The 13650-nt window shown below is 37.5% G+C and overlaps 1 protein-coding gene across 1 annotated transcript; it reads right to left on the bottom strand.

Moving 5' to 3' along the window:
• Positions 1-12215: 12215 nt before the first annotated feature.
• LOC149202875 (uncharacterized) lies at positions 12216-13385 on the bottom strand. The gene is made up of 2 exons (XM_089400061.1): positions 13028-13385; positions 12216-12927 (listed from the first exon to the last, which is right to left on the bottom strand). The coding sequence occupies exons 1-2, from the start codon at positions 13187-13189 to the stop codon at positions 12310-12312; spliced, it is 780 nt and encodes a 259-aa protein (XP_089256187.1). The 5' UTR covers positions 13190-13385; the 3' UTR covers positions 12216-12309.
• Positions 13386-13650: the final 265 nt, after the last annotated feature.

Here is a 13650-nt window from a genome sequence, read left to right as displayed (position 1 = left end):
ATGTGATTATGTTGATGGGTACTTATATCTTACACACGTGATTATGCTGACGGATATTGTATGATGCATCCATGATTATGTTGATGGATGGTGGTATATTGCATACATGATCATGCTGATTGATGTATATGTTTATACCCTATGAGAATGCCATTTTGTCTGACAGGGTTTTGTCAGGGACTCTTCTTGTGGAAGAGGGACTATTTAAACTTATTTAATGCGAACATGGATGGCACAAATAGATTCCCACTGTGATGAGGAAATTTATTGGGTAGAAAGGAAATTCTGCTAAACTATAATTAGGTGAACATGACTCTTACATTCATTAGAGAACTTTTGAGGTCTAAATGGGCCTCCTAAGAAAAATATACAACAAAAATAAACTTTATAAGAACCAATAGGATTCAAGATGATGATGTCAACCATGGGGATGATACCATTTTTGGGGTAAAAAAGTAAAAATATTAAAAAAATAAAATAATAAAGCTACTTTTTCATCTTGTATTTTCAACTTATCTCCCTAAGGTTTTAATCAAATTTCGAGCGAGAGTACTCGTTGGATGTAAAATTTAATTCCTCATCCAAGGACTACCCATATTGCATACTTTTGATAGACCATGATACATGAAAAATGAGAAATACATGAGAAAACGTGGTTGCAATAATGTTTTTAATGTATTTCTCATTTTTCGTGTAGCAGGGTCCATCTAAAATATGAAACATGGGTACTCCTTGCATGAGGAATCAAATTCTACATCCAACGAGTGTTCCCACTCGAAATTTGAATAAACCCATAGGGATATAAGTTGAAAATACGAATTGAAAAAGTAGTTTTTTCTTTTTTCCCTCTAAAATTTGATGATGTAATCTAATTTTATTTTATTATTTCCACTATTATTTTATAATTTCCTTAGGAGGCCATTTTAGACCTCAAAATTCCCCTAATGGTGCCCATATCAAGGCTAATAACATGGGAAAAAAACAAATGAGGTAGAATGGCCTAGTTCACCTACATGGAGATAAGGTGGTCTATGGATTAATGGCAACATGGTTATATGTCATGGGAGACAAGGTGGTCTCCGGCATTATCATGATATTGTGTAATGTGACATGTTATGTGTGTATGTGTTTTTGTTGTACATGTGCATGTGTTGTGCATGGGAATAGGGTAAATTTGTATTATGTGTGTTGTGTTGTACCATGTGTATAAGTGTGTTTTGTGCAATGTGTTCAAGGAAGGTAGGTATGGGACTATTTGAACCTGTGTGTTTTATATGTGCAAGTGTTCAGGACAGGAATATATGGGACTATTTGGGCATGTGTGTTGTGTATGTGTAAAGTGTTTATGTGTGGGCTAGTGTGAACCTATGTTTGGGCTAGGAAGATAAGGGAATATTTGTTCTTGTTTAGGTGGAAAGGAACCTATTAAGGGTAACAAGTGCACCTCTTGTCGACAAGATACTACCTGGATGGTAGTGCCCATATTCGCAAGGTAGCGAAAGGGCTTATATATATATATATATATATATATATATATATATATATATATATATATATATATATATATATGAATTCAAAGAGAAGAGAAGAGAAGAGAAGGCACTGAACCAATCTGGTGTGTGTACGTGGTCAAAGACCAATCTAGTGTGTGTAGGTGGTGAAAGTGAAGAGAAGGCACTGGGTGCTTTCCATATGGCCTAACGACCCAGAGTGTGTAAAGGAAGTAGCAAGGATCAAATTAACATGAGTATCAATATTTAATTGATTTCTAAAATTTTAAATTACGAATCTAAATACAGTATTCTGATTTATGATGGTTTAGGTTATGAGCTAACTTGGTTTTGTTGTGATAGGAATTAAAGGAAAATTCCAAGTTCACCTCATGAAATAAGTTGCTAGTGAGGTATGATTTAAAGTTATTGCATTTCCTTAATGATGAGACTCATGGAGACATATGTGCTGTGATGTAGAAAAGTATGAAATTGCCCAGTTGGGTGGATGGACTTGGCTACAAGATAAATAGTTGCAGCTGAAAGATATTAGAGAGTGAAATGGTACATTGATTAAATATTTCAAGAATGGGACCATTGTAATACACTAACACCAATGATGTTAATTGATTACCATGAAGCATGCTATGACCTATATAATTGTGATGAGGTGGGACTGCCTTGATTGTTGACCCTTCTGCTACAAGGAAGCCTTGCCAAGGGATGGATCGCTTGAGGGACTAAGAAGCAGAGAAGGGGATTCTTGAACTTGGAAGGTGAGTGTCTACATGAAGAGGGGGTAACTGGATTTCCCGAGGGACAGAGAAGCAGAAAAGGGAAGTTCGAAAAATAATTTGGGTTTAATGGTCATGAGAAAAGTTGATTAGGATCAAAAGCACATTGGGGTTGTATCGGGAAGCAATGAGTCAATAATTGTTCACTGATGGAACATGATTGCAAGGAAAATAAATCTTGGACATTGGAGGCATACTATGCTCCAGAACAAAAGAAAGAATCCAAGCCAAATTTGGTGCAGCAAAGGCACCAGGAAATTACAGAAGAGCAATAGAAAGTGGTTGATCTAATAAAAAAAAATATTTTAGAATTGTTTTTTTGGGCAAGCAACTATAAATGTGTGACATGTAAATACGTGTAAATGTTGTAAATATATGTAAATATAAAGCTGCAAAAAAAAAGTGTTTATTTTGTTCCTTGTGTTGCATATGCGGAGAAGAACACCAAGGGTGATGTTCCCTCAAGGGGGAGGGGTTTGTGACAACCCCAACCATGGTTCTCTCATGAAAATGCAATGTAAATTATTTTACAGAAATAAAAAGTTAAAAGGGGATTGAGTCAAGGGACACAAATTCTAGAGCTGAGGAGGTTGCTTGCTTGGGACAGTCAAGGTTTCCTTGTGAAGGAAGTTTGGACTGTTTTGACAACCATTAAAGGTTGGTTGGTGTGTTTAGTGAACTAGTTTCTGAATTAAATTGGGTTGCAAGAGAAGTAAACAGATCGTGCTTCCTTGGAGAACACTCACAACGCTGAGAGGACAAGAATTAATGAAGTGGATTGTGCTATCAGCTAGGAAAATGACAGTCAAATAGTGTGCAAGAGGATAAAATAAGGTAGTTTGACCCCATTTAGGGACACACACTGAGACACTTCGACACTCATCCATTCAGGCATTCGAGAGGCACGATAAAAGAGCAGAAGAGGGAACACGTTTCTGGTGAGCTGGGTCTGGAAGGAAACATTTAGGTGAGGAGGTATTACCTCATGAGCCCCCATGACCCAGAGGGTGGAAATGGTCCTTCTCATAAATCCTTGAGGGTTGGGGTGGAGGAACACTTCTAGAAATACTTTTGAAAACTCTTTGTTGGTTATCCACTTGGTCTTTTATCCTAGAATCCTTGTATTTTGGGTAGAACGATAGTGCCTCGATGCACTGGTTGTGCTACAGTGATGTTGTGGAAAGAGATAACAACGTCCCTGGTTCCTAATTCATTCACTGGCAGTGTTTGATTTCCTAAGTCGGACCCGTCAAACTCTGGAATCTAGCTCGGGGTTGACAACGACAAGTGAGCTTGGTTGTAGTTGTCTAAGTTTGGGTGGAGAGTCCTTTGTCCAAGACTTAGTTTCCCAGATCTTTTCAAGATAAGTGTTCTTGTATACCTATTATTTTAATGTTTGAATATCTCATTATGGTTGGATTGAATGCAACAATAGTTGAGAAAAACTTGTGATCACTATATTTTCATCTTATAATAATTTGGCTTGGAAAAGAGCACCCTAGTGTTATGAAACCAACTCACAAAAAGATATAAAAGATAGATCAACACCTTAGAAATAAGCCTCTTCAAGGGGGCAACCTCCTTTACACTACAAAAATGAACAATTCTTAGATGATACAAATGACAAGACCTCCTTTCTATATATAAGAGTCTAAGGGGTCATAATATAATCAGAGTCGACATAACAATAATAATGTAATGGCACAATAATAACAATAGTGGGCTTCTATGGGGCACAATAATAACAATATGGGAACTACATGGGTACAACAATATAATAAGTGGGTTGTACTAATAACAATAAAGGGTTACACTAGTAGTATAGGCGCCTAACATGCCCCTCTCCTTCAAAAAGTGTTGTCCTCAACACTTGAGTAGTTCTTGATGCTTCTATATAAAATTCTTATCCTCCCATGTGGAATCTTCAGCAGGTAAGTTCTTCCACTTGATGAGATACTCTGAAATTAATCAATTTCGTAGATGTCGGTTTTTTGTTTTTGTGACTGCTCCAGGCTCCAATATGATTTTTCCTTCCTCATCAAGTTCTGGAAATATTGTTTGAACTAGGATCTTCTGCAACTTTTGAATGAGTGACCACACTTCTTCATCCTTCTTCCATTCATACCCTGTTTCGTTTATCCACTCTAGTTGGATAATAGAAATGGCACATAACAATGCTTCCATATCCTCATCCTTTCTTGAGAGTGCATCTGCCACAACATTTTGCTTCCTTTTTTTGTAGATGATTTCAAAGTCATAACCCAACATCTTTGTGACCCATTTTTGTTGCTCTTTAGAGGATAATCTTTGTTCTAAAAAGTATTTAATACTATCATGATCTGTTTTTACCTTGAAGTGTCTTCCCATTAGGTAAGGTCGCCATTTGTCAAGTGCGTGTAGTATTGCCAACATTTCCTTCTCATAAATAGCTTTCTTGAGGTACATTTGTTTGTATGTATGTAACCATAAAAATACTCAATCGCTTACATCAAAACTTCTTTCATTTCGATGTTGATCTACCTGTTGTTTCATTTGATTCTGCACCAAAGTGGCATTATCCTTTAAAAGTTGGAGAACTTGTTGTTGATGCTCGATGTGATCTTTCACTGCTTGAATCTTTTTCTTCTTGATATGTCCTTCTATCTTGAGAGTTTTAGGAGTGGTAATTTCTTCCAGTGCATTACAAGATATGGTCGGATTCATTTCTTGATGCTCTATGTGATCTTTCACTTCTTGAACATTTATCTTCTTGATATGTCCTTCTATCTTGATAGTTTGAGGAGTGGTAATTTTGGCCATTGCATTACAAGATATGGTCGGATTCATTTCTTCTTTCTTGATGTGGTCTTTCACTTCTTGAACCTTTTTCTTCTTGATATGTCCTTCTATCTTAAGAGTTTGAGGAGTAGTAATTCTTTCTAATGCTTTACAACATATGGTTGGATTCATTTCTTCTTTCTCTGAGGTTGGTTCCTGGTGTATATACTCTTCTTTTGACGTTTCTTGATCCTTTTCTTCCTCCTCTCCACAATCAATGTAAAACAATTTCTTCTCAGCACACTTATGACCTTTAATGTATTTTTTATCACAATTGTAACAAAGCCCTTTTTCTCTTTTTTCTTCCAATTGTTGTGGTGTAACCCTTGTAGGTTGTGGAAAGCTAGTAGAAGCAACACTTCCATCTTTATAGTTGTGAGGGGTAGACTTGCCATAATTTTTCTTTCCACTTTGTAACAAAGCCCTTTTGCTCTTTTTTCTTCCAATTGTTGTGGTGTTGCTCTAAAGAAGGTGTTGATCTTTGTATCCTCATAATGTGCTATAATTTCCTCTGTGAAATTGACCACGTAACAAGTGGTTTACGAGAACAAAGCCCTTTATACCATAAAAAATGATATTGTTCTAAATATGAAGATGCAATACATACCTTTTGTAACAGTGGTACACCATGTAGATCAAAATATTTCTTCATCTGTAGTATTCAATTTACCGGATCCCTGCCATCAAACTTCCTCATCTCAATTTTTCTTGATTTTAGGAGCTCGATCTTGAAATGACTGTAACTCTGTAATTTCAGATCTCCATGTTCTAAAATTTCTTTCTGCGGTAGCTCTCCGAGTTCTCTTTCTAACCCCGCAAGTCTGATTAGAATTTGATTATCCAAGAAAGAGTTATGCCAAATCTCCCACGATGACCTGAGTATAGACTTGTTTAGTAGAGCAAACTTGTACGACATGCCACAGGTCACTGTTTCAACCTTAGGTTCTGAAAATGGTACCCAAAAAACTACAGTCTGTCCTCTTTTTGTAACTTCTTACGAAAATTCAATCTGATGCTCAGAGAGAAAGTTATGACGATTTTCCCAAGGTGACCTGTTTAGAATGTAATTCGGGAGTCTACAAAAACCCTAACTTCCTCAGACTATATCTCCGAAAATATAGCGAGACAGGATCTGAAATTCGGAGCTGAGGTTCAGACCGATTTCTTCTCAAGTGGGTTTTTGTTTTAGCTTCTGAAACTTTGTAGCGAAAGAGTTATAGTGAAAATCCCACGATGACTTGTTTTAGCTTAAATTCTGGAGCTTGCAAAAACCCTAACTTCCTCGATCATATCTCCGAAAATATAGTGAGACAAGCTCTGCAATTCGGACCCGAGGTTCAGCGTGATTTCGTCTCAAATGGGTTTTTTTTCGCTTCTGAAACGTCGCAGAAAAAAGTTATAGCGAAAATTCCACGACGATCTATTTAGATCAGCGAAACCGTAGAATCTAAATCTTTGATACCAAATGTTAGGAAACCAGCTCACAAAAAGATAGAAAAGATAGATCAACGCCTTAGAAATAAGCCTCTTCGAGGGGGCAACCTCCTTTACATTACACAAATGAACAATTCTTAGATGATACAAATGACAAGACCTCCTTTCTATATATAGGAGTCTAAGGGGTCATAATATAATCAAAGCCGACATAACAATAATAATGTAAGGGCACAATAATAACAATAGTGGGCTTCTATGGGGCACAATAATAACAATATGGGGACTACATGGGTACAACAATATAATAAGGGGGTTGTACTAATAACAATAAGGGGTTACACTAGTATTATAGGGGCCTAACACCTAGTTAAAGACATTGGCCTATGTTCTATCTATTAAAATTAAATGTTGCATTGATTGCTTAAAACATGCATTATTTATAGTGGTAATCTGAAAAAGAATGGAAACTTTGTTAAAATGGTTTTATGATTGAACATTTGGTCAATTGATCTGTATGCAGGGATATGTTTATATATATGTATATAATTGTACGTGTATTCGTAACAATGTGGTGGGTACTGAGGAATTTTAAGTGGGTTGATAGTGCAGGTGAGCATTGGAAAGGACATCTTAACCTCTGCTAAGTAAATATCCTCTTAACTCACTAGTTGAGCCAAAAATGGATGATGAAGGCACCATGCTCTCATTGTTTAATTAAAGTACCTAACTCCTTTGTTGCACTGAAATAACGGAAGCTCTGGCCACAGTGGGTCTGAGGAGGAGAACCCATGTTAATTATGCTAGACCAGACCTCTTGGAACAGTGGCTTTGTTCAAGAGTATATATATATATATATATATATATATATATATATGCACATTGGCACAACGAAGAATGTTAGGAGAATTTATGTGTGGACCTCTAGTCGTCAACGTATGCCGCATTGGAAGGCACCGAGAGGATGTGGAGAACCGGTGCAACATGGAATGGCATTGTGGCATGGTGGAGTCAACGGGGAGGGCCATGTGCGTCGATCAACGGTGGAGGATGATCGTCGGAGATCGACGGTGCGCACCCGCTGGGGTGACCTCAACAGGGAGGGGAGCGCACATAGTTGATCAAAATTTTAAGATCAACAACGGAGATCTTGGTGCACACTCTCGCCCCCCCCTCCCCCATCCAAGCCGGATTTGGTGTAGCAAAGGCACCAAGAAATTACAGAAGAGCAACAAAAAGCGGTTGATCTAATAAAAAAATATATTTTATAATTGTTTAGATTTTGGGCAAGCAACTGTAAATGTGTGACATGTAAATATGTGTAAATGTTGTAAAGACATGTAAATATAAAGCTCCAAAAAAAATATGTGCTTATTTTGTTCCCTATGTTGCATATGAGTAGAAGAACACCGAGGGCGATGTTCCCTCAAGGGGGAGGGGTTTGTGACAACCCCAACCATGGTTCTCTCATGAAAATGCAATGTAAATATTTTTACAGAGATAAACAGTTAAAAGGGGATTGAGTCAAGGGACACAAATTCCAGAGCTGAGGAGGTTGCTTGCTTGGGACAGTCAAGGTTACCTTGTGAAGGAAGTTTGGACTGTTTTGACAACCATTAAAGGTTGGTTGGTGTGTTTAGTGAACTAGTTTATGAATTAAATTGGGCTACAAGAGAAGTAAACAAACTGTGCTTCCTTGGAGAACACTTAAAAGGCTGAGAGGACGAGAATTAATGAAGTGGATTGTGTTATCAACTAGGAAAATGATAGTTAAACATTGGGCAAGAGGAGAAAAGAAGGTAGTTCGACTCCATTTAGGGACACACACTGAGACACTTAGACACTCATCCATTCAAGCATTTGAGAGGCACGATAATAGAGCAGAGGAGGGAACGCGTTTCTGGTGAGCTGGGTCTGGAAGGAAACATTTAGGTGAGGAGGTATTGCCTCATGAGCCCCCATGACCCAGAGGGTGGAAATGGTCCTTCTCATAAATCCTTGAGGTTTGGGGTGGAGGAACACTTCTAGAAATACTTCTGAAAACTCTTTGTTGGTTATCCACTTGGTCTTTTATCCTAGAACCCCTGTATTTTGGGTAGAACGATAGTGCCTCGATGCACTAGTTGTGCTACAATGATGTTGTGGAAAGAGATAGCAACATCCCTAGTTCCTAGTTCATTCGCTGGCAGTGTTTGATTTCCTAAGTAGGACTCCTCAAACTCTGGAATCTAGCTCGGGGTTGACAGCGACAAGTGAGATTAGCTGCAGTTGTCTAAGTTAGGGTGGAGAGTCCTTCTGCAAGACTCAATTTCCCATATCTTTTTAAGATAAGTGTTCTTGTATACCTGTTATTTTAATGTTTGAATGTCTCATTCTAGTTGAATTGAATGCAACAATAGTTGAGAAAAGCTTGTGATCACTATATTTGCATCTTATAATAATTTGACTTCGAAAAGATCAGTCTGGTTAAAGACATTGGTCTATGTTCTATCTATTGAAATTAAATGCTGCATTGATTGCTTAAAACATGCATTATTTATAGTGGTAGTCCGAAAATGAATGGAAACTTTGTTAAAATGGTTTTTATGATTGAACATTTAGTCAATTGATATGTATGCAGGGATATGTTTATATATATGTATATAATTGTACATGTATTAATAATAGTGCGGTGGGTATTGTGGAATTTTAAGTAGGTTGATAGTGCAGGTGAGCATTGGAGAGGACATCTTAACCTCTACTAAGTAAATATCCTCTTAACTCATTGGTTGAGCTGAAAATGGATGATGAATGCACTGTGCTCTCATTGTTTAATTAAAGTACCTAACTCCATTGTTACACTGAAATAATGAAAGCTCTGGCCATAGTGGGTTTGAGGAGGAGAACCCATGTTAATTATGCTAGACTAGACCTCTTGGAACCGTGGATTTGTTCAAGAGTTTATATATATATATATGCACATTGGCACAACGAAGCATGTTAGGAAAATTTATGTGTGGACCTTTGGTTGTCAACGTATGCCACATTGGAAGGCACCGAGAGGATGTGGAGAACCGGTGCAACATGGAATGGCGTTGTGCCACAGTGGAGTCAACGGGGAGGGCCATGTGCGTCGATCAATGGTGGAGGATCACCGTTGGAGATCGACGATGCACACCCGCTGGGGTGACCTCAGCAAGGAGGGGAGTGCACATAGTTGATCAAAATTTTAAGATCAACAATGGAGATCTTGGCGCATTCCCCCCCCGCTTATGGCTTTAGTGGGGAGGAGTACTCCCCGTGCAAGTCGTTGATCTACCGCTGACAATCCTGGTCGTCAGATTTGTTAATGGATGGTGAGGTTTGTAAAGCGAGGTTGTGTGGCCAATTTCTATTGGCGCCAGAGACTAGTGGACGGTGGGACCGCAAAGGCATTGCACCAGAGCAATGTGGTAGAATGATATTGGTGTTGGGATAATGGGGACGAGGTCACGTGCCCTGGTGATTCCCACCCCAGAGGCACGGAAGGGGGATTAATCAGAAATCGTTGGGATGATTAGGCATGGGGTGACATGGTACCACCACCTCGTGGGCTAATCGGAAGCAAGGGAGTGCAGAGGGATGGCCCACAACCTCCACATGATCAGGAGGTTCCATCTCGGAGGTGCACGAAAAAGAGAGAATGGCAAGATAATGGAACCGGGGTGACGTGGTGGATGGGGGCTAGTGGGACCCAAGTGCGGGAGTCGTGGCCGACTTCTATTGGTCGAGGGAGGAAGTCGGGAGAATGGGCCCCATTTTAGTTGTTATGCGCCACTAGAGGTTTCACCGGAACTGAAAACCGCTTCTAGGGGGTGCCTATTTTAGATTTGGGAAAAGGAGCTTGACCTGTCGAAATAATTGTGAGTCGTTGATTTGGTGATCGACGACTTCCTCTTATCGCCATTCTGGGGGGTGATCTCCCTCATAAACTCCTCGTACATTACCCTGCCAGAATCAACGTGCGATGGCTCCATTATTGAATGTGCAGGGATCCACCCAGAGCCTGCACATTTGTTATGTGATGTTGGTGAGAACCATCAAGGCAAGCGACGTGGTTGTTTTCTATTGGTGTCAGGGGTGCACATGTGGCATGGGGGCCACCGCAAGCATAACACTTGCCTATGGAATGGTCGGGAATATGTGAAGATACACACACATACACACACACAATTATAACATTTCATATAAATAATAGTAGTTGTCAAGACTTCAGTGAGGACCCCATACACTATCCTTACTGAAGTCTCGACATCTAGTATTATTTATATGAAAGGTTATAATTGTGTACACACACATGGGATAAGTTAGGTGTAGTTGTTACAATGTTCACCAAAACGAAACACGAAACTCCGATAATCATATTATGGACAACAAGAATCTTCATGCTAAAAAAATTATAAAGTTGTTTTGGTTTTTTTTTTTTATTTCTTAAATTTGTTCAAAATTTCAATGATCTTCTAAAATTTTAAGTTTATGTAATCTGCAAAATAAAATTGCCCTGGAATCAATTTATTTATTTATTAAAAACATATTTTAATCAAGAAATCACGATTTAGTCTTAAAAACTATACCTAATTATAATAGCAAATATATTTTGAATAATAATCAACTAAATATTAGAATTAAATTTATAATAATAATGTTTTTTAGAAGATAATAAAATTTATATTAATTTAATTATTACAAGTGGTGGGCTTTCAACTCTTGCATATACATGTGATCTTGTGTGGTTATAATAGCAAATATATTTGGAATAATAATCAATTAAATATTAAAATTAAATTTATAATAATAATATTTTTTAAGAAGATAATAAAATTTAAGTTAATTTAATTATTACACGTGGTGGGCTTTTAACTCTTGCATATACATGTGATCTTGTGTGGTTAATATTTTAGGTTTAAAATAAGCTTTTAATTATTTATATGTATTTTTTAATTTTATTTTAGAATAAAAAAAATAGTTTTTAATTAAATAGTATAGATAAAAGATGATATTTTTTTTAAAAGAGATTTATTTTTTCTAATATTTGTAAAAATAAAGGAAATGATATATAGTTAACATAGTTAAGATAAATATTATATTGGAAATTTTTAATAGAATATTATAAAAGAATATCATGTGTTATGTCAATTAACTTTAACTTGGTGGAGTAATTATTATTAAACCTTCTCAATTACGAACATTACAAACAAGTCTTAGATATTATGTCAATGAAACTTGAACTTGGTGGAGAAGTTACCATTAAACTTTCCCAACTACTTAAACTTGGTAAAGAAGTTATCATTAAATCTTCCCAACTACTTAAACTACATTCAATTGACAATAAATAATATCACTTGTAAATATAATTAAAATAAAATCTTAGATTTTTATAATAACATTTAACATTGAAATATATTCCTGTAACCTGGAAAAATAGTTTTTAGGTTACTTCTAAAAATAAACAATTTCATAAAGCTCTCCTACCTGATTCCATCTTGGTTTTCAAAATAAAATTTCCATAAAGCTAAAAACGGAAGCAATCATAAAACTAAAGTGAAACAGATAACAGCACGGCATGATTTTTAACAGATTCCAGGTTCGAGCCACCACGCAAGTTCCTGCTTCAAAAACCCTTCTTGCTTTCAGATTGCGCTACAGTAAGGATACATCCACATAAAAAATAATGGTGGTATTATCAAAGATTATTACAAATATAAAGCATAAATTAAAAACGATTTCTGAGGTAAGTGGGACTTTATTCATTGCAACTAAAGGAAGCTACCTAGTCTGTACTGATTGAGCCCAGAGTCGGATTCGATCCCGCGACCAATATCCAGTACGGCCCCTGCCATAGACTTGGAGGAGGACGACTTGATTGGAAAAGGCGGGATGGGATTAACGGTAGAATCAAGAAAATACAGTGTGGAGACCATTCCCAGTGAGCAGATAAACATGGGTATGGGGCCAAAGATCCAGAGAAGAAGCGGGAAAGCAAAGTAATAAGCCCTCAATCCCAGAGACCAGAAATTGCTGCCTCTGATCACGGAATTCTCAATGTAATCGGCCGGGACACTTGAATGCGGCGTGCTGATCAAAAAGCTTACATGAATGTAATAACGAATGCACTGTACATGTGACATGAAGGCGGTCAAGAAACAAACCAGCAGGCTCACATATTTGACAGAAGCCGTAAAGGCGCTCTTATCCCCAAAGACTATTACATTTACCAGACCTTTGGTGCTCCCGGTGCTGCTGCTGGTTGTGCTGGCGCCCACCAAGGTGCCGATCAGAGAGCTGAGGGTTATGGAGAGACTGATGAGATAAACCGCAGCAGATATGTTGCTCGCTATGACTTGAAGAGCCAGTCCGGTATTGCTCGGCATATTCTGCAATTGTGGAATTCAAAAGTTAAAACCCTAGCAAAATCAATAAAAAGCAGAGCATGAATCCATGAAAAATAACAGGGGGTTTCCTGAGTATGCTCACCTCCATCATCTGCTGTACCCAGACTCTCCTGTTGCCGTTTTCGAATCCTATTACAGTAGTATTGGGATGCTTGATGATTCTGTAGAGAAGGTAGATATGGTAGGCCACCATGAAAAGAATGCCTGTGGGAACCAGTATCAAGTCCAGATTCAGGCTCAGCATCTTTGCTACTGCTGCAATTCAATGGTAGCTAAGCAAATGAAATGAAATCAAAGCCCAATTAGGCTCGAATCCTTCGTTTCAGGAGCGCGATGGCTTCATATTACGCTTGGCCAGGATTTGAAAATACAGCAAGTAGAGTACATTGAGTGTACGCTATGAAATTTGAAATTGTGTTTGACAAGCAAGGTATACATTTTCTCACACGAAATTTCATTGCAAGAACACTTACATCATTTGTTGCGAATTCATTTAGTCTACGCATCACCATTATGATAAGCATACCAGGGATGATTATCACCATGCAGGCAGGTTATGATGTGGATTTATTATTTATTAATTAAATTATTTATTTATTTATTCATTCATTCATTCATAAGGATTATTGAAATTCTAAATAAGAAAAATAAATTTGTTTTTAATAAAAAAATGGGGTTAGAGTTAACTTAAATTTCCCAAATTTT

Source organism: Pinus tabuliformis, chromosome 2_1 (genome assembly GCF_031772625.1).
Source record: "Pinus tabuliformis cultivar Carrire ecotype Pingquan chromosome 2_1, CPIR1, whole genome shotgun sequence".
NCBI lineage: Eukaryota > Viridiplantae > Streptophyta > Pinopsida > Pinales > Pinaceae > Pinus > Pinus tabuliformis.
The sequence above is the reverse complement of the archived record's forward strand: the minus strand, read 5'-3'. Positions and strand labels throughout refer to the sequence as shown.

Coding starts and splice junctions, on each gene's coding strand:
- LOC149202875 (XM_089400061.1), bottom strand. CDS start 13,189: ATGCTGAGCCTGAATCTGGACTTGATACTGGTTCCCACAGGCATTCTT. Junction 12,928..13,027: donor GGGTACAGCAGATGATGGAG/GTGAGCATACTC, acceptor CCACAATTGCAG/AATATGCCGAGCAATACCGG.